We start from the raw sequence: 22503 nt of genomic DNA, 5'->3' as shown, positions 1-22503 counted from the left end.
CTCTCTCGCTCTTTTTCCTCCCATTCTGTGCAGCAGGACCACCCATGGTGCCAGGAAGTTGGCTGCTGCTGCCTTCCCGATAAGCCATCTCCCTCACCTTCTACATCAACTCCACTTTCCTGCCCTATCCCCATATCCCTCGATTTCTTTAGTGCCCAAAATTCTATTGATCTCAGTCTTAAATATACTCATCGACTGAGCATCCACAGCTCTCTGGGGTACAGAATTCCAAAGAGTCACAACCCTCTGAGTGAAGAGATTTCTCCTCATTTCAGTCCTAATTGGCTGACCCCTTATCCTAAGACTATGAACCCTAGTTTTAGACTCTCCAGCCAGGGGAAATAGCCTCTTAACATCTACCCTGTCAAGCCCTCGAAGAATATTTTATGTTTCAATGAGATCACCTCTCATTTATCTAAATTTTAGAGAATATAGACCCATTCGACTCAATCCATCCTCTTAGGATAACTCTTTCATCCCAGGAATAAATCTAGTGAACCTTCATTGCACCCCCTCTAAGGCAAGTATATCCTTCCTTAGGTAAGGAGACCAAAACTGTACACCTTGCTCCAGGTGTGGTCTCACCAAAGCCCTTTTTAATTGCAGCAAGACTTCCTTACTCTTATACTCCAATTCCCTTGCAATAAAGGCTAACAAAGCATTTGCCTTCCTAATTGCTTACTGTATCTGCATGTCAACTTTGTGATTCGTGTACAAGAACCCCCAATTCCCTCAGAGTACCATTATTTAACTAAAAAAAATTCTGCTTTTCCATTCTTCCCACCAAAGTGGACAATTTCACAATTCCCCACATTATACTCCATTTGCCACCTTCTTGCCCAATCACTTAACCGGTCTATATCCCTTTGCAGCCTCCTCTCTATAGGTAACCATTCAGTTGGAGAATGGGATGTGGGAGGCAACATATTTTCTTTTAAAATAAAGTTTTCAGGCTCTTTTGATGGTTTATATGGCCCAGCTGCTAACCTAAGATCATCCCAAGTTCAATTGTAGGTATGTGCTAAATTATGTGATCTTAGCCAAAGTGGTGGTCAGGGGGAATATAATTAACCTTAGCACCCAGAGTTAGAAAGCAGGGAAAAACATAGTAGGAGTTGTAACCCTACAGACTTCTACAGTTGAATAGCTTGTTGACACAGTCTGCATATGCATAATGGCCTCTTGGGTAAGGTACTGGAGAGTTCCTGGCAACCGTGGAATTGTACCTAATCAAGTTGTCAGCTGTGGCTCAGCTGGTAGCAGCCTCGTCTCTGAGTCAAAAAGTTGTGGGTTCAAGTCCCACTTCAGAGACTTGAGCATTAAAATCTAGGCTGGCAGTACTGAGGGAATGCTGCACTGTCGGAGGTGCCGTCTTTTGGATGAGGCAGCCCGTCTGCCCTCTCAGGTGGACGTAAACAAACACACTGCACTATTTTGAAGACGAGCAGGGGCGTTTTCCCTGGTGTCCTAACCAATATAACCAACCCTCAAGCAACATCACTAAAAAAGTGAAAGGCGCTATATAAATGCAAGTTTTTCTTTTCTTTTAACATCTTCAGGATAGAAATGGGAGAAAATTGGCAAGCGGATAAAAATACTGAGGGTTCTCGAACATTATAAAAACACACCCAAATATAGTTACCCAGAAAAGACCTATTCTTGTATTTTAAAATACAAGTGTCTTTGTGCATTATTTATAGTGTGTAGTTTTCCTTACCCCAGATTTGATAGTCACTGAAGATTTTTGGTATAATTGGCTAATTTAAAGCTTTGTAAGCCCTGAGGTGCTTTTCAGTTTCAATCTGATTTTTTTTAAAACTTATGATGCACAAACCCAAACATTGTTTATGTACCAACTTGCCCAACTGCAATGTAATAAAAACAATCTTGCCAGATCCAAGCTATAGGTGGCCTAGAGAACCAGTTTTTGTAGTCAAGTTGACACATGCCCTTCACTAGGGTTGCCAGTTTATTGTAATTAAGTCAAGCTATTTTCATTATATAGGATTTGTGTGAAAAAGAAAAACATGATATTACCAATCAATCATTCATTTAGTTGCATAAAATGTTTAATTGTCCCATCCCCATCTTTCCTGAAAGCACTGGGTGCCAGCAGGTCCTTGGTATCTTGCCCATGCAGTCTCCATTAGTGAGCCTAGCCAATGAAAATCAGCAGGCTAATTAATCAAGGTGAAGCCAAATCCAATTCTATCCTCACCCAACAGCCACATACACACACTTTCCAGCAAGTCAGATAGAAATGTGTTACAGATCCAGTTCATTCCCTTCTCTCCCCCCCACCCCCCACCCTAGCCTGGGGACACCAACGCCAATTACAACATCCCACTACTGCCTTGGCTGGAATCAAGTAACTCAGCAGAGATAAGGGAAAAGTAAGGGGTGTGGTTCAGTACCACACAGGGCAGTGCATTTATATACTGAACCAGAGGAAACCAAAATGGTTCACACTTTTGATTTCTGAAATAATTTATTTTGTAATACAAGTCATCACTAAAAAGGATGTTAACATGTGCATTATACAGCTGGATGAAATAGATGAGAGGAGTTTAATCAAAGGTTTCACCTCTCAAAAGAGTTACTGCACACAGTGAAGTATTAAAACAAAGCGTGTATGTTTGAATAATGAAAATAAATCTCTCCTTTTACAAAATCTGTACCTTTATTCTATTATTTATTGATCCTTTACATACCCAGCCAGGAGCTTGTCAAATTTATGACAGCATTCCCTCTGCTGGATACATATGCAATTACATAACCGTTTTAGACTTAATAATAGGGCATTTATAGCTTGCCAACCTTGAAAGGAGGTCATGCTTGCAGTTATATTGCACCTTTCAGATCCTCGGGATGTCCCAACAGTCAATGTGTTACGTTTGGAATGCAGTCACTGCTGTTTTGTAGGCAAATATGGCAGAAAATTTGAGCAGTGCAAGATCTCACAAGCAGCGCAAGATCTCACAAGCAGCAATAGATAAATTAATCTGTTTGTGATGTAGGTTGAGGGATAAATAGCAGCTACGATAGTGCCATGGGATCTTTTACGTTCACGTGAACAAGGCCTCGATTTAGTGTCTTATCTGAAAGACAGACCTTGCACAACATCTCTTCTACACCTCACTCTGATGGCGAGCAGCCATGGTGTTGTGAATGGTGTCCTCCTGAAGCAGTCAACATTACCAGACATTTGAATTTGAATCAAATTCACCATGTAAAACTGCAATTACCTTTTGTAAGAAACAATATACCCTTTGTTCCAGTTGCACTTGTGAAGTTACCAAATGCCTTTTATTTTATATTGTGAATGGTCTCACTTCCGCTCAATTAAACCTAAATACTTTTAAGATATTAACCAAGGATTCCTTCCCAGATTTCATCACACAAGATGCACTAACCTGTTGGGTCCCTGCATGCTGAGGAAGTTTGCTCATCACGGCATCCATTTCACTGAATTTTTTCAAAACAGTTTGCACTTCTGCGTGAAGCTCTTTGTACTCTGCATGCTGGTCATTAAATACAGCCTTGTAACGTTCGCGTTCTTCAGGGGTTCGAATAGAAGGATATTTACTTCAAAAAAAAAATCATAATTTAAAAAAATATATAAATTTTCCCACTGCAATGCCCCGCACCTCCCCCTCCTTTTAAAACGTACCAACATTTATTAATGTATGGCTTACAGGTGTCAACAACTATCAGGTAATCTGGTCATTCATTATGTGCATGCCTAGAGTGCAAATGTCAGCAGGATCACAGTTGAGCCTGATCCATCTCTCATCAGATGTGCAAACATATGCACTTGCCAACAGGAGTCACTAGATAATAATTGGAAAATAATCATACCGCTGTGGCAAATACAAGGAAACATCAAAACAATATAAATTGATAATGTTCATGTAATGATACACCAACATTCTGGAAGTATTGGAGTTTCAGATTCTTCAGTGTATTCATTTATACCTTTTCCCCTCTTAATGTTCCTTTCAGTTGGATTATGATACCCTCAGCCGCATGGCCACTCTTGATGTAATAGCAGAGCACTTGGTAAGCAGTGACAGGATCGGACAAAGTCAACATGGATTTACAAAAGGTAAATCATGCTTGACTAATCTACTGGAATTTTTTGAGGATGTAACTGGTAAAATAGATAAGGGAGAACCAGTACATGTGGTGTATTTGGACTTTCAGAAGGCTTTCGATAAGGTCCCACATAAGGGATTAGCGTGCAAAATTAAGGCACATGGGATTGGGGGCAAGGTATTGACTTGGATAGAGAACTGGTTGGCGGACAGAAAGCAAAGAGTTGGAATAAACGGGTCGTTTTCTGAGTGGCAAGCAGTGACTAGTGGGGAACCGCAGGGATCGGTCCTAGGACCCCAGCTGTTCACAATATATATTAATGATCTGGACGAGGGAATTGGATGTAATATCTCCAAATTTGCAGAAGACACAAAGCTGGGTGGGAGGGTAAGCTGTGAGGAGGATGTCGTGAAACTCCAGTACGATTTGGACAGATTGGGTGATTGGGCAGAAACATGGCAAATGCACTATAATGTGGATAAATGTGAGGTTATCCACTTTGGTGGCAAAAACAGGAAGGCAGATTATTTGAATGGCAATAGATTGGGAGAAGGGGAAGTGCAAAGAGACCTGGGTGTTCTTGTGCACCAGTCGCTGAAGGTAAGCATGCAGGTGCAGCAGGCGGTTAAGAAGGCAAATGGTATGTTGGCCTTCGTAGCAAGAGGGTTCGAGTACAGGAACAAGGATGTCTTGCTACAGTTGTACAGGGCCTTGGTGAGACCGCACCTTGAGTATTGTGTGCAGATTTGGTCGCCTTACCTGAGGAAGGACGTTCTTGCCATGGAAGGAGTGCAGCGAAGATTCACCAGGCTGATACCTGGGATGGCAGGAATGACGTATGAGGAGAGATTGTGTCGATTGGGCTTATACTCACTGGAGTTTAGAAGATTGAGAGGGGATCTCATCGAAACCTATAAAATTCTGTCAGGCCTGGACAGACTAGATGCAGGAAGGATGTTTATGATGGCCGGGGAGTCCAGAACCAGGGGTCATAGTCTAAGGATAAGGGGTAAGCCATTTAGGACTGAAATGAGGAGGAATTTCTTCACCCAGAGAGTGGTGAACCTGTGGAATTCTCTGCCACAGAGGGCGGTGGAGGCCAGTTCATTAAGTATATTCAAGAAAGAGTTGGATATATTTCTTAAGGCTAAAGGGATCAAGGGATATGGGGAGAAGGCAGGGACAGGGTACTGAATTTGGATGATCAGCCATGATCTCATTGAATGGCGGAGCAGACTCGAAGGGCCGAATGGCCTACTCCTGCTCCTATCTTCTATGTTTCTATGTATGTTAAACATGAGCCTGAACAGTGAGTGTCAGTGGGCCACTCAACACAAAGGGACATGACAGTTGAAACAAATCATGTCCTCACCAGTATCCACCAACCACTCAAACTCAGATCTGCTAACTCCACACAGACCACAGATTTTGTCCAAGTATTGTAATTTTACTTTTTGTAGAACTTCTGTCATTAAAGTGAGGAATAGCAGTTCAACATCACATATAATAAAAGCAAGATCTACTTCTGCTCTATCCCAATATATTCAAATCCAAAAATTCAAGGGCACAAACTGCTGCAATGGCATGACATTTCCCATATTGGCCTTTCCAACCGAGATTGCCAATTTGTGGTGAGCTACAGGTAGTTTTATGCTGGGTGTCTATGTTCACTAGAAAATGAGTGAAGACTTCCAAAACACATCTCTCTTATAGCCCACTGAGAAAAGATTCAATGAGTCTGGCCTGGATTTGAGCAGTACAGTACAGCTTACAAATCCACTAAAATCACCCGGTTATATTTTGTTTTAAATGAGGATCACTGCACCCATTTTTAATTGTGAATAAAATACTTTGCATAATTCATAACTGTGCGCAAATTGGCTGCTGTGTTTCCGACATTACAACAGCGACTACACTACAAAAAGTACTTCATTGGCTGTAAAGATCTTTGGGAGGTCCAGGCGTAGTGAAAGGTGCTATATAAATGCAAGTCTGTCTAATATGTACCTCCTGGTGTGATACTGGACCATACAGTTATACCTTTATTTATGCAGTTAGGCAATCTTTAGCAGGGCAACATGGGGTACTACAATGGGCCTCAGGAGCCTTGGGCTAATGAGTCAGATAAAGCTCCTGCTTTCTATCCAATGACCCCTGCTAGAAAGGGTGTGTGAACGAGGTCACTGGATGAGGACAGAATCAGGAGTAGACTCAGATTCAGCTGTGGACGCCCTTAGTGGCTGCATACCTTGCTGACACTCACTGTTTAGATTCACACGTGAATAATTACCACATAGTACTCAAAAGATTGACGGATCCCTATAGAACGTACACTGACATGATCCAGCTCCTGCAGGATAGAAGAGAAGAACAATGGAAAAACTCACTCCCCCCCAAAAAGGGGGGAGAAGGCCAATTAGAGCAAAATGTACAAAGTGGTTTTTTTGGTATAAGGGGGAGGACTGAAGAGGAAAAATAGGTACTGAACATGTGTTACAGACCATGAACATGGGGCTCTCCTGGCATGTTCATGATATGACTGCATTATCCTGATCCATCAGGCTGCTTAAAATTAAAGACAGTGGGTGCACAAACTGTGTGCAACATTAATTATCCTGCACACTAACTTCAAGCTTAAAAACGAAACTCTGGGTAAGAAAACCAACTCTATTTATGATCAATTTCACTCATTACATACACAGTGCAGCCCCTCCTGCCAACCATGTTCAGGCAAGAACCAGTGTTCTAATAAAGCGTTTAACTTGGTAAACATATACTCACGCTATGTAGTCAGCCATCACAAGTGGTTTTGGAATGTGCCCAGCAGGAATGTATCCACTTAATACCGCTGGTTTCACTTCAACTGGTCGTAATTCTTTGTGGTTTGTGTCAGCTGACACAGATCTATCTCCTCTAACTCCCAATGCGTGCTAAAATTAAAAACAAATATACAAACATGAGTCATGCTATGTAGGAACACAGGAATGTAAAGGACTGAAAAAGATAATTGTGGCCCATCTGATTGGTTTCCAGTGTCTGGGAAATATATCCCCCCCACATTTTCATCAGGTAATCACCCAACTCTCTCAAATTTCTGATACAATCAGGTCCCCCTACCTCTCTTGGCAGTCCATTCTTGGCCTTTATTACCCTCTATGTAATAAGATCTAAACTGTCTTTTCATTTCCCACTAAGGTTGCAACTAATAAGAAAAAAAACTGCATTTGTATAGCCCCTTAGGTGGCCCCAAAGCTCTTAATAGCCAATTAAGTACTTTTGAAATGTAGCAATTGTTGTAATATAGGGAAATATAGTCACTGTTGTAACATTCCCTCGTGTAAAATCTGCGATTATGTTAAAACATATTGAGGTTTATCTTGTCTATACACTTTAGGATTTTGATTATCCTGATTAGATGTATGACAATTGGTCTGAGTACCTTTGGTTAGGTGGGGGGGAGGAAACAGGAAAAACAAAAAAAAAAGCCAGGTTCCCTGCTCCTTTCACTATCCAGCAACATCTGGCGGAAGTGCACATGTATGGGTGCCAGATGAGGATAGGATGAAGTTCCCCTGTAATGTTCCAGGGAAAAATAGCTTGCTGGCATTCACTGTTTAGGCTCACGTGACTAATGACCACTTGGACAAGGTACCACAAGGCAACTAGTGACTGTAGACCTACACCCCATCAAGAGACAGGACATTCTGGAAAGGAGAGGAGAAAGCAGTTCTTGGCATCTAAATTCCTTGTAATTTGTTTCCTCCAATCTTTTCCATGTATCCCTCTTCCGCTGAAAGCTGTGACTTATGGGAGGACATTACCATGGATTCAAATAGAACTCAGAATAATACAGCACAGGGGGCCATTCAGCCCATCATGCCTGTGCTGGCTCTTTGAAAAAGCTATCCAATGAGTGTCCCCCCCACCCCATCCCTGTAGCCCAGCATTTTTCCTTTTCAAGTATATATCCAATTCCCTTTTGAAAGTTACTATGGAATCTGCTCTCACCACCCTTTCAGGCAGTGCATTCCAGATCATAACTTAATGCGTAAAAAAAATCTCATTTTGCCAATTATCTCAAATCCTTGTGTTCCGGATACCAACCCCATCAGTGGTAACAATTTCTCCTATTTACACTATCAAAACCCCTAATAATTTTGAGCATGTATCAAATCTCCTTTTAACCTTCTCTGCTCTAAGGAGAACAATTCCCAGCTCATATAATCTCTCCATATAACTGAAGTCACTCATCCCTGGTATAATTCTGGTAAATCTCCTCTGCACCCTCTTCAAGGTCTTGACATCCTCCCTAAAGTGTATTGGCCAGTATTGGACACAATACTCCAGCGGCGACTCAACTCGAGTAACTCACTCAAGTGGCCATTCTTCTTGAGCAAGCTTGGTGTCAAGTGTGCTATGTAAACATAACACAGCTGATCCGGTCATCGCTGCTGTCCTCGTAAACCTGCACATACTTTTCATAAGGAGTCACTGGATAACAAACAGGAATAGGAACTCTGCCTGAAATTCCCCTCCAGAGCCCAGGGATGTTGAAGCCAACTACAGCACCCACACAGCTGCCATACCAGAGATCAGTCAACAAAATAGAACAGGAACTAAACCAGAGATTTTGCTGATTTGTATGACTCAGCACCAAGTTATGCAATTCATTTGCCCATAATTTTACAATTTTGAAAATGACTGACTCAGTATTTTTCTTCTTGTCCATAATGCATCTGCAAGATTCCCCCTTTCATCTCCAGATGCATATTCCCCGACATCAGCTTCAGACCCACACTTTCTTGCTAATTCCACTGTTGCACCTACCTTTCTTTACATTGCTGCTGCCTCAGACTCATGATGACAACACAACAGTGCTGGCAGGGAAAACCTATTACCTGTACCACAACACCAAAATGCTTCAACTACTGCTGTTCATAACTGCAGAGAGCTGCAGCACTTAAACATCAAATTCTCACTTCAGATTTAGAGAGTGCAATCATGAAGACATTATCCAAATATAACACTCATATTGCGTTATCTTATTTGCTTTGTATTAGTTTAACATTTTAATTTGATAAGAACTTGATCAAACCTAGTGACATGAAATCCAAGAACAAACATTAGTAAAAAAGAGAATTGTTTACTTAAGGAATGAGGATAATTATTTCAGAAGCCCTCTCTTTAAGAACGAAGAACAAGTTAAATTGCTAATACACCTTTTAGGTAATCTTTAAAAAAACAAACACCAATGAAAAATGAGAAGATATTAAGGAAATTAGTTAAAAATCTGCCAAAATTCCCAAGAAAATAAGCCTGCAGGTACATAATAGTAAACTTATGCCGTTATGCTGCCAGTCTGACTTAAGACTTTATCGAGGTGAACTTGAACAAGTGGGTTTCAGCTGTCTTTTTTTGACCTGTGGCTAATACAAACTAAAACCAGTCAGGCCATGCCCACTTTTTATTTAACATAAATTCAGGGCTGGTCATTCAAGACTGAGTGTTGGACAAGCAGTTTGACAATGCAGAGGCAGTGGAGGGGTTGAGAGAGATGGTGAAGAGGTGAATGTCATTAGTGTACATGTGGAAGCTAACACTCTGTCTGTGGATGATGTTGCTAAAGGGTAGCATGTAGCGGAGGAAGAGCCATGGATAGCTCCTTGGGGGACTCCAGAGATAATGATACTAGGATGGGAAGAGAAGCCATTGCTAGAGATTCTCTGGCTATGATCGGATAAGAGTAGAACCAAGCAACAGCTATCCCACTGAGCTGGACAATGGACAAGAGTTGTTGGAGGAGGATGGTGCAGTCGAGGAGGCATAATGTACCACTATCACAATCAGAGAATGTCATTCTTGACTTTGGTTAGGGTTGTTTTAATGATGTGATAGGGGCAGAAACCTGATTGGAGAGATTGAAATAGGGAGCTGTGGGAAAGATCGGCACAGATTAGGTGGCAACACTTTTAAAGACTTGAGAGGAAAGGGAGATTGGAGATGTAGCCGTAATTTGCAAGGGCAGAGGAATCAAGAGTGTTTTTTTAAAATTGTGGGGTGGGTGTGATCATGGCGGTTTTGAAAGGCAGCGAACAGTATGAGAGGGAACCATTTATAACATCAGCTACCAAGGAGGCCAGGAATTGAATTTTGTTGCCTATTTGAGAGAATACCTCACTGTACATGTTATCATTTTCAGTGCCCTATTGTCAGAGTACGAGCTGAAAACAAGCAAAAAGTTTAATGATTGAGCAGACACCCATATTAAGAAGGATCAATCCTAAATCTGTGGTTTAATATTTTGATAACTTGCCAAGCAGCTGTACAATACCTCCACATGACTTGATCTCTGCTCTATAAACTCAACTCAAAAGAAAAATATAAAAGAATACAGGGAAACGCAGCAAAATGGCATTAGATTAGATAGGTCCAGTTGAAGAATTCATACTAGCACAGGCATGATGAGCCAATGGCCTCCTTTGTGCTGTAATTTCTAGGATTTAACTCCTGATGGTAATTTTTGACAAAAACCGTGGTCAAGAATATGTGTCCTAATCTTTTTGTAATGAGTGCCTGAAAAGAGGTTATTGAAACAGAACAGGCACATGGGATTAGGACTACTGCTCATGTACAATGAGCACATACACCGACTGGTTGAGGCAAACAGCCTGTTCCTACGCTGTAATTCCTGTGCAATTCTACAGTTATATACTCGACAAAGAGAAAGATTGAAAGCAGAGTCTGCCACATTTTCTCACCAATTATCGGATTCCTGCTCTAATCATATGACACCAATTGGGATAGAATTGACTGGCCCCCTGGTAGCAGTTGTGAAGTGGCAGAATGTATAACTGCACAGATTAGACAAGCATGTAGAAGGCAGAGTGGTTCTAATGGGGAATTTTAACTTCCATATAGATTGGGATAAGCAGAATGCAACAATATGTCCTAGAACCAACAAAGGGGTAGGCCATATCAGATTTAATATGGAGTAATGAGCCAGATTTAGTTAACCCCCTAATGGTTTGTGAATATTTATCTAATAGCGACCATAATGTGATTGAGATCAGTGTTGTGTTTGAAAGGGAGAAACCCAAAACAGCTACTGAGATTCTAGATTTAGGCAAGGTCTACTTCAACAGGACGAGAGAGATTGTTCACAGTAAACTGGGCAAATCTGTTAATGGGTAAAATGACAGATCAGTGGGAGGTGTTCAAAAAGAATTTAAGGTGATATAGAACCAGTTTATAACCCTAAGGGGCAAAAGCTCGATTTGGCAAAAAAAGCTATGGATGACAAAAGAGGACAACATAAAACTAAAAGAAAAAGCACACAAAAATGCAAAAAATAGCACAGATCCTGCCAAATGGGAGAGATACAAAGAACAGCAAAGTGTAACAAAACTGATAGCAAGAGCTAAAAAGAGTATGAAAAGTAACTTGCAAGGGATATCAAAATCAACAATTTTTTTTTACAATTCTATTAGTAAAAAGAGGGTGGTCAAGAGCAATGTGGACCCCTTAAAAACAGTTAATGGCGATATTGTAAATGAAAATAAGGAAATGGCAGACAAGTTAAGTAATTAATTTGCATCAGTATTTACAGTAGAGGAAGGATAGTATGCCGGACATCCCAAGGAAACTAATATTGAATCAAGGACGGGGACTCACCAAAATTAAAGTAAGTAAAACAACAGCAATGAAGAAAACAATGGCACTGAAGAGTGACAAATCCCCAGGACCAGATGGTTTCCATCCCAGGGTTTAAGGAAGTAGGTGAGAAAATTGCAGATGCCCTAACTATAATCTCCAAAGTTCTCTCTGGAAAACTGCACATGCCACTCCACTATTTAAGAGAGAGGGGGAAAGCAGGGAATTATAGACCAATTAACGTGTGTCATGAATTAACTAGAGTCTATAATTAAGGATAGTGACTGAACACATTGAAATTTTTCAGTTGATCAGAGAGAGCTAGCATGAATGTGAAAGGTAGGTTATGCCTGACAAACTTGATTGAATTTTTTGAAGAGGTGACTAAAGTACAGGAAACTCTCATTTAAACGGCACCTAAATATCCGGAATTCTCTATTAACCGGCAAAATTCAAACTCCGAAAACAACACCTCAATAACCGGAAATGTTGCCGAGTCCGAGTCTCCCGCGGTGGCCGAGTTAGTTAGTCAGTGGGGGTAGTTCTCCAAACTGACACTACTCGGCTTATTGGCGCTGTCGGAAGTCCGAACACCTCAATAACAGGAGTCTGACTCTCCCGCGCTGCCGGGAGTACCCAATTACTGTATACTGCACATTTCTTGGATTTTTTAATTTTTGTTCGTTAAAAATAGCTTCGGTAGATAACCCTCTCCGTCATCTGGAATTTTTAATCAACTGACACCATCCTGGTCCCGTCAGTGCCAGATAGCAAAGAGTTTCCTGTAGTGGACAGGGGAATGTCGATGGATGTTATTTATATGGACTTCCAGAAGGCATTTGATAAAGTCCCACATGAGAGACTGTTATCCAAGGTAGAGGCCCACGGAATTGAGGGCAAATTATTGACCCGGTTCGGAAATTGGCTGAGCAGCAGGAGACAGAGAGTAGGTACTCTAATTGGCAGGATGAGACTAGGTGTCCCACAAGGATCTGAGTTGGGGGCCTCAACTATTCACTGTATTTATTAACAACTTACATGACGGGATAGAGAGCCACATATCCAAGTTTGCTGATGACACAAAGATAGGTGGCAGTGTGGATGGAAGCATAAATTACAAAGAGAAATTAATAGATTAAGTGAATGGGCAAAATTGTGGCAAATGGATTTCAATGTAGGCAAGTGTGAGGTCATCCACTTTGGACCAAAAAAGGATAGATCAGAGTACTTTCTAAATGGTGAAAAACTAGAAACACTGGAGGTCCAAAGAGACTGAGGAGTCCATGTACACTGATCATTAAAATGTCATGGACAGGTACTGAAAAATAATCAAAAGGGCTAATGGAATGCTGGCCTTTATATCTAGAGGACTAGAATACAAGGGGTTAGAAGTTATGCTACAGCTATACAAAGCCCTGGTTAGACCACACCTGGAGCACTGCACTCAGTTCTGGGCATCACACCTTAGGAAAATATATTGGCCTTGGTAGGAATGCAGCGCAAGATTTACTAGAATGATACCTGGACTCCAAAGGTTAAATTACGAGGAGAGATTACACAAACTAGGCTTGCATTCCCTGGAATTTAGAAAATTAAGGGGCGACTTGATCCAAGTTTTCAAGATATTAAGGGGAACAGATAGGGTAGATAGAGAGAAACTATTGCTGCTGGTTGCGGAGTCTAGAACATGGGGACATAATCTAAAATTTAGAGACAGGCCTTTCAGATGTGATGTTAGGCAACACGTCTACATGCTGGTAGAAGTTTGGAATTCCTCTTGGTAACATATTCATCTCGCCAGAAGTGGAATTTGTGCAGTGCCTCTTCTTCAGGGCATACAAAACCCCCAAGGCTCAATGGTACGTTTGCTCAGATGCGCACATTCGAACGGTGATGATTTCTCTCTGCCTATTAAGCGTTTGCTTTCCTGTGCAAAGTGAGAGTACTACAAATGCATTTAGTTATTGAAGGCATGGAGTGGCGAGAGACACCACAGACAGTAACTTATGGTTTTCTAATCCCGGAATGAATCGAGAACAGGCTCTACAAATCTTGACCCTTTTCAAGAACATGTATGGCTCTGAGGGAAGCTCCTCCAAAGATCCTAGATGCTACACCAAGGCACTAACTACAATGCTATGAGATCTCAACTCAAGTGTTTATGGCAAGTTTCCAATATCAGGCAAGCATCTGCATTCCCCACAGAGATATCATTGTGCATTATTCATTGATTAAGAGTACTGCAAAAGGTGTACTGTACAACTTCAAATACCAATATATTCATTCACATTTAATTTTAGAAATGGCAAGAATTTGAAGACTGTCCAAGGAACAATTTGAGGAGAAATCTAAAAAACCTAGAAACAAAATATTTTTCTGCTACAATTCAACTTGATATTACATTATAGCAGCAGAGATTATTTAATGGTTGTTTCAGCTTGAAAAGATTACAGCAAATAAACTCGATGGAAATCAGTAGGCAAACTAATGCAGGTGCATTACGCTGACTAAGAGAAATAAAAATAGGGCATAGCAATTTATAATGAAATCGATGACTTTAAAATAACATTCCTACCATTTCCTTTGATGTGCCAGCTTCTGTACTTCTCATCTAGGAAAAACATACAATTGCAAAATGTCAAAATGAGTGCAGCTGTGTGTACACATCTGCATCATTGTTCAAACATTAAATACATGAGCAGCAACCCAAAATATAGCATTGCTTGGGAATTTTAAGTCAAATTAGCATAATTAACCATCTCTTGGCAGATTCATAATGTAGTTCTTAAGATGCAGCTTTGGGGCGAGTATTTCATACTCAGCAAGTTCTTGATCTTGGCTGAGGCAACAATGGGGGAATAAAATATGCACAATTTCTCCCCAAACAATCTTGTCCCTCAATCCTTTCTGAAGGTGATGACTCATACTGGGGTACAGTTCCCCAAGCACCAGAACCTGTCTAAAGCCTGGCCTCTGCTGGTCTGTAACCAACCATTTGTGTGTGCAAGAATGGCCTGGAATTATTTGCTCTTTTAAAAAAAAAACAAGTAATATAGCATTATTATTACAGCCCCGGCAACTTGCAATAATGGAGCTCACCCTCATTGGAAACCTCAGGAATGCTGTACCATGCTGGATTTGACCCAGCACTGCACCGGTCTTCTTACCTGATCTGAAGCTTACAGCTTGTCCTAATTGTACAGACCACTTCACTAACCTGTTGCCAAGTTATTTACTGTCTAAATTAAACTGCCTTCTCATCTGATTTTAATTAAATGTTATCAATGCTTTCGGATAACATCATCCCCCAGGAATCCTCCATCATATCTTGCCTTTTGTTGTGTTGCAACTGTTTCTAAGGCCACATCACATCAACCTATGAGGTTAATTTCCTGTATCAGTGGAAATACGAACAGAACACCCTGAAAATCTGGCAACAATCTGTTGCATGATTGTAAACTAATTTTATGTATGGATTTTGCCATTGCACAAGGAACCCGAAATATTGTTGGGTCACATTTTTCTCCTAATTAGAAGTCTTACTCACATCAAATCTGGACATCGCACCCAAAGCATGGCACATAGCAAGTATTTAGTACTCAAAATCATCCCTCATTCTTTCCTAATTGGCGCAACTATTATTTGTTGAATTAACCATGCTGATTCGCTCAAAAAATGACTCCAGAATGTGATATTGGTACAAAAATTGACCACTGTGAATCACAAATAAGGAATCTGAATAAAACCAATCACACTTGTTTTTTACAGCTACTGATTTGAAAACAGTAAATAACCCAATTAAACCACTCAATTTTTTCCAGAGTAAACCACTCAATTTTTTCCAGTCATCTTGGTGACGTGTTGCTTTCTGACCTACCATACCAGACCCTATTCATTCTATAACATATCAAAATTACATTATTCTTAAAATAAACTAATAAATCTACCCCTTGTACCATATAGCTCACTGCACCTACTTCCCCCAGAGGCCTGCGCCTGTCTGGGTTCTGGGGTTGAATTCCCTTCTGCTCCCAAAGCTAGTAGTTTTTAATCGCCATTTTCTTTCTCAGCTGTCTTATGATGATTTGAGTGCACAGGCCCCTATGCAGGGCAGGAATAGGGGTATATGTGCAGTGGGTCAGAAACCAGGAAAGGTAAGAGAGAAATAAAGTGCCAAGTAGAGACAATCACTGTTAAGCTTTAACGAAATCTCAGTGACAACTTTGACTGACTTAAAAGATTTCCAGAGCTGGACAGCGAGAGAGCTCATATGAACATAAATGAAGCTGAAACATTCACTCAGTTCTCACACACTAAGGGACTCAGAAACTCCTTCAATTCTCTCACTTTTACATCAATGCTGAGGCTCCAGTTGGACAGTGCACAAGGCGAGATTCCAAGCACCACTCTCCCTTTTCACTGCAACAATGGGGAGGTATTTTGGCATATGCTAAAACAAGAACATAGAAATTTACAGCACAGGAGGCCATTTGGCCCATCGTGTCTATGCTGGCCGAAAAGAGAGCTGTCCAGCCTAATCCCACTTTCCAGATCTTAGTCCGTAGCCTTGTAGGTTACAGCACTTCAAGTGCATATCCAAGTACTTTTTAAATGCGACGAAGGCTTCTTCCATCCTCCACCCTTTCAGGCAGTGAGTTCCAGACCCTCACCACCCTCTGGGTGACAAAAGTTCTCCTCAGCTCCCCTCTAATCCTTCTACCAATTACTTTAAATCTATGCCCCCTGGTTATTGACCTCTCTGCTAAGGGAAATAGGTCCTTCCTATCCACTCTATCTAGGCCCCTCAATTTTATACACATATAGTTGGATAGCTAAAGCATGTGACCGATAAAAATGTTATTGCTTATTTTTAATATGGGGGGGGGGGGGTGGGAGAAAAAGAGTAGGTACTTTCTGCTCAAAAAATAGCTTCAACTTAAATAAAAGTTCATTACCTCATATTCTGCATATTCTTGTTGTCTCCTCGTTGCCTCGTGCCTCCACAGCTTTAGGCACACAATGGAACTAATGAGATAAAGGAACATGGTAGCAAATAGGAAGATGACGGCAGCGATTTGTCCCCCTTCTACACGGCAAAATGTAGCATTCAATGGTGTATTGAAGAGAGGATAATAGCAAAGGCCACCACGGTTCATATCATTTAAATACACTATAGCAGCAGCCAGGAGGAGAATAAACAGGACAATGTTCATGGCAAACTCAGTCAACGGCCACCAGTTGGAATCAAGCAAGATAGTGCGATAGTACATGGACATGCCCAGTACAAGTAAAATAATGGTTACTACCCATGCCAAGCCTGCAACAACAATAACAAAAGGAGTCTTTGGGCCATCATAATAGTATCCTCCTTGCAAACTGCTGGCAGCATAACTATATGGACGTGAGTAACCAAACATATTGTACCATTCATTGTCCTTATGTATGTAAGCACAGACACAGGCAAATACAGCTGCTCCAGACAGTAATTGAACTACACCCAAGATTCTCAATAAACCAGCCCATGACTTCATGTATGAGTACTTCAAGTGGTACACCTGCACCCTCTCATTGTAGCTCTGCACCGTGCGGGTATGACGATCTAATGAATCATAGGGATCTCGAGGAAGAATTGCTTCAGCTTCTTTCCGTGAGTTGTAGCTTCCTCCAGAGCCTCCATATGGATCCCTGTAAGAACTAGCAGCTGATTTCTGTTCATCTACTCTGAATCGCTCTTTAGCAGAAGGAGCTGGGGAAGCAGGTGGCGAACACTCCACTCCGTCACTAACGTAATTGATGGAAGACGGCATATTCCACGGTTGATCCTCGTTTTTACCTTTGAACAAGTTTTTCACAGAATCTGGGATAAAGCGTCTTACTGGTTTCAACTCTAGAGCAGTCACAGGCTCATCACCTTCAGCCAAATAAAATTCAGGACCAACGGGTGGCTGTAGAGGCAGAGGAGGCGGCGGCAGTGGGTCTGCACTGACTGCTAAATCACAGTCTTTGAGAGATTTGGAACCTGATGATGAAGGGAGAAAGTTGTCCTGAAGCGATGGATGCAAATGCTGGCCTTCTTGAGGGACTTGGTCATATTGGGACACTCTTTCTTGATTCCTACGAGTATCATGAGATGCTCTTGATCTCTGACCTGAAGATGCTCCCGAGGACATTGGTACGTTTGCCCTGCAAATTAACAATACCAAATTGATTTGAATTTATATGCCCATAATTAATATTGGCACTATAAAGCCAATATTAATAGTTATTTAAATTAGAAAAGCAAAAAAGTTAATAGTTGCAAAATACAAATGTATTTAAGTCTATAATGCATTTTGATAATCCACTCAGTCAGCTCTAGTGACATACATGTTTTGAAACTTCTTCCAGTTCTGTCCATTGTCTAAAATCAAACCACGGGATGCTCTAACATGCTACAAAATCTGCACCTGCAACTCCCAATGTATTTTAATACGCTATTGGGAACAGAGAGGGGGAAATGTGCTGAGGAAGCTGAGTTTGCACAGGAGGGAGACACACACAGCTGAAATAAATGGTTCCCTCTCCTTGGGGACTGTTCCCCTCCCTTTCAAAACCACCATCATCCCCCCTCCTCAAAAATCCCACACTCAACCCTTCTGTCCTTGAAAACGACAACCTCCCCTTCCTCTCCAAAGTCACGAGAGCGTTGTTGCCACCCAAAGTTGGGTCCTTCCTTCACAACTCTATATTTGAATATCTCCAATCAAGTTTCTGTCCCTGACAGCACTGAAATAGCCCTATCAAAGTCACAAATGACATCCTCTGTGGCTGTGACCATGGTGCATTTTCATTCTTACGAAGTATTACAAAGTATTTACAGTACAGAAACAGGCCATTTGGCCCAACAGGTCAAGCTGGTGTTTATGCTCCACTTGAGCCTTGTCCAAGCCCTCTTCATATAACACCAGCAACTTATCCTTCTATTCCTTTCTCCCTCATGTGCTTATCTAGCTTCCGCTTGAATGCTTCCATGCTATTCGTCTCAACTACTCCCTGTGGTAAGTAACGAGTTCCACATCCTAACCACTCTCTGGGGTAAAGAAGTTTCTCCTAAATTTCCTACTGGATTTATTAGTGACTATCTTACATTTATGGCCCCTAGTTTGGTGACCACACTATCCTCCTCCAACACAGCTCCTCCATTATTCAACTCAGTGGGAGTGCTCTTCTTAGCTTTGCTCTTAACTATCCAATTGTAGCCAGAGCATATCCAATAATGGCTTCCCTTCCTGCTCAAGCACCATTATCACTCGAGTCTTGATCTATTGTTGACTGCCTCCTCCTCTTCATCTACATGTTGCCTTTGGAAACCATCATCCAAAGTCATGGGATTAGCTTCCATTTTATCATAGAAACTTTGGAACAATATAGAATGCTGATGACACCCAGCTCTACCCTCCACGGCTTCTGCACTGTCTGGCATCCAGTCGCTGATGAGGCACAATTTCTTCCAGTTTAACATGGAGAAGCCCCTCTCTTCGGCCCTTACCCCAAACTCCGTACCCTTGCCATCGATCCATTCCCCTACCCGACCTCTATCGCACTGTTATGAAACATTGCCGTCCTATTCAACCCCAAGCTGAGCTTCTCGCCCATATCCTCTCCACTACACAGACCATTTACTGTCACATCAACCCATCTGCTACTGAAATACTCACCTATGCCATTCTAATATCCAGACTTAACTATTCCAAAGTTCGATAGCAAAATACTGCAGATGTTGGAAATCCGAAATAACAACAGAAAATGCTGGGAAAAACTCAGCAGGTCAGGCAACATCCGTGGAGAGAAATTTGAGTTGACGTTTCGGGTCGAACCCTTCTTCAAAACTGGAAAGAAAAGAAATTAGATCGAAGGCAGGGCTGCGATCGGACAAAAGAAGTGAAAGAAACAAAAGAGCTAGACGAGATGGTAATAGGCTGAGATTAGGTGTAAAGTGTACTGGCAGGGCAAGAGATAGCTGCCAGGTGTGAGAGAGAAACAAAAGGAAAGGGGGGGAGAAAGGAGTGGAAAAATTACAAGAAAAAATGTGTAATGGGGCCGAGGTTATGATCTGAAATTGTTGAACTCGATATTGAGTCCGGAAGGCTGCAGAGTGCCTAATCGGAAGATGAGGTGCTGTTCCTCGAGTTTACGTTGAGCTTCTGTGGAACAATACAAGAGGCCAAGGACGGTGAGGTCCGAGTGGGTTCTCCTGGCTGGCCGCCCATTCTCCACGCGAAAGTTCAACTCATCGAAAACTCCGCTGCCCATATTCTATCATGTACCAAGTTCTGCTCACCCATCACTTGTCTTTGCTGACTTACATTGGCTCCCGGTCCCCCAGCGCCTCAAATTAAGATTCTCATCCTCATGTCCCTTGCTGCGCCCTATCCTTGTCACCTCCTCTAGCCCTACAGCTTCTCAAAAATGTTTTTCCAACTCTGGTCCCTTGTAAATCTCCATCCTTCACCTCACCTTCAAAAACACCCCATGCTTTGGAATTCTCTCCCTAAACCCCTCTACTTCTCACCTCCACCTCCCTCTCCCCTATTAAGCCCTCCTTTTATTAATAATAATAATAATAATAAACTTTTATTGCCATTGTTAGTGCACAAGTGCAGTACAACGAAATGTAGGCTTGCGGCTCCCGAGAGTGTACATTTAGATTAAGACATTTAAACATTCAACATACATTTGGCTTGTAATACATTAACATATAAACATAACCATAATAAAGTGCATTGGCAGATGCGCAGGCTTTAGAGTTTATTTGCAGAGTTCAGTAGGATGACAGCCCTGGGAAAGAAGCTGTTCCTAAATCTGGTCGTACGGGTGCAAATGCATCACCCGTTGTAATATCTCATTCTTGGGCTCATCCCGGTTTGTCTGATTAAGCCACTGAAGCACCTTAGAACTTCTGTCCGTTAATGGTGCTACATAAACACAAGTTTTTAAAAAAATGTTAGGTGAAAATAATCAAGGGCATTATATAAATGCAAATGATTATATTAAGAAAAACTACTTAATGGCACTTAATCACAGAATTACACCCTTTCTGCCCTTGAAGTCCAGAAAGATCACCTGCTTCTAAAGCTCTACCAATGCAACCAGTAGCTAAGTGCACAACAGTATCTTAGCCTAGTACTCCATTCCCACTCTGACCTCAGCCTCCTACTCTGTTCCAATGAAGCTCAACAGAAGCTCAAGGAACAGCACCTAATCTTTTGATTATGCATTTTACAACCTCCCAAACTCAATTAATTCAACAATTCCAGATTATAACCACTGCTCCCATCCCCCCACACACACAAAAGACAGCAGGAGCTGTTAATGGTTCTGCTATTGCCATTTACAGTCCATCTGCTGTTTCTTTACTTGTCCCATTACCACCCCTATTTGCCTTGCACCACAATCCCTTGTCTTTTAATCACTCCTGCCTTCCACCCTATCACAGACCTTTTTGTTCTTTCTTCTCCTCCCCCCTTTCCCTGCTTCTGTGCTTGCTTAAAACCTGTTACATCTCTAATCTTTTCCACTTATGACAAAAAGTCATCGACCTGAAACGTTAACTGTTTCTCTCTCCACAGGTGCGGTCTGACCCGCTGAGTATTTCCATCATTTTCTGTTTTTATTCCAAATTTCTAGCATCCGCGGTGTTTCGCTTTTATCTTCGCCTATGCCAGCACCATTTGTCCTTTCTGGTGGAGCTTCTTCCACCTACCGAACCCCCACCCACGCTCCAGAAAAAGAAACAAAATCAACAAGGGGAACTTTTTGTGTGTAAACCACGGGAACAAAACTGTCCAACCACGCCCTGTGGTAAATGTGATCTAAAAAATAAGCTTGACTAGATTTAAGTTAGTGCCAAACTTTATTTAGTGGTGTTCTTTGGTTGCATTTTCTCACCAAGGGCCAAATAAAACATTGCAATCTTTTTGTCTTGTAGAATACAAAGATTACAGCGAGATGAATTAGAACAATTTAAAAATCAACGCATAGAACGCAAAAGAGAGAAAGGTTTAAAAGATAAAGATATTTCTACAGCACGGACCGCAATGAGAATCAAGAAAATTCCACCGATTCTACAGAATCATCGATACAAAGAACTTCTAACCGAAGTTTTCATGAAGTTTTATATGGCTCTTTTTTTACACAAAGCAAGTTATCAAATAAATAAAACCAAACAAAAACTAATTCAATGCACTGCCTCCCACACCCACCCGCGGAAACACAGCTCCAGGAGGTGCGGCGCAGTCCTCGGGGAGAAGCGCCTGCGCCGCCCGAATCCCCAATAAAACATCTTACAGGCCCGGAGCCTGCAGTCACCTCAGACCTCATCCCATTATAAGAATTCACCGTCCTCACCTTTACAGGTTGACCAAAAAGCGCCCTGGTCACTGCCGCCAGTCTCACCTGTCGGATCCACAGAACCGCCCGCCCCCCCCGAACAATGGCGGCAACCCTGGCACCGCGTCACCTGACCCGCTCCGCCCGCCCGCCCGCCACTGACGTCACATCGAAACCACTTCAGGTACCCGCAGCACCTCCACCTGTCCTCCCACTGGTCACCATCCTGCCACTGCTTCCTCAGACTCGGTGTAGGCGGGTGGGGTAAAGAAGAAAATAAATCGTAACAAACTAAAATCCAAATATGTTCAACAAAATCAAAATACTGCAGATGCTGGAAATCTGAAATAAAAACAGAAAATGCTGGAAGTACACAACAGCAACTTGCAT

At 41.8% G+C, this 22503-nt stretch overlaps 1 protein-coding gene across 1 annotated transcript in view; it reads right to left on the bottom strand.

Annotated features, from left to right (window-relative positions):
- The window catches only part of marveld2b (MARVEL domain containing 2b), a 28933-nt gene extending 6680 nt beyond the window's left edge, over window positions 1-22253 (bottom strand). Inside the window, exons 1-5 of the mRNA XM_085989834.1 lie at window positions 22132-22253; window positions 16701-17928; window positions 14321-14356; window positions 6877-7025; window positions 3414-3585 (exon numbers count right to left, since the gene is read on the bottom strand). Coding sequence (XP_085845960.1) covers window positions 3414-3585; window positions 6877-7025; window positions 14321-14356; window positions 16701-17915 — 1572 coding nt within the window. The 5' untranslated portion in view covers window positions 17916-17928; window positions 22132-22253. The remainder of the gene's footprint in view (window positions 1-3413; window positions 3586-6876; window positions 7026-14320; window positions 14357-16700; window positions 17929-22131) is intronic.
- Between the last annotated feature and the right edge of the window lie 250 nt (window positions 22254-22503).

This window comes from Somniosus microcephalus, chromosome 1 (genome assembly GCF_052327205.1).
Source record: "Somniosus microcephalus isolate GS21.2 chromosome 1, FLI_Smic_1.0, whole genome shotgun sequence".
In the NCBI taxonomy this organism is placed as follows: Eukaryota; Metazoa; Chordata; class Chondrichthyes; order Squaliformes; family Somniosidae; genus Somniosus; species Somniosus microcephalus.
This window is presented reverse-complemented; position numbering and strand designations above follow the sequence as displayed.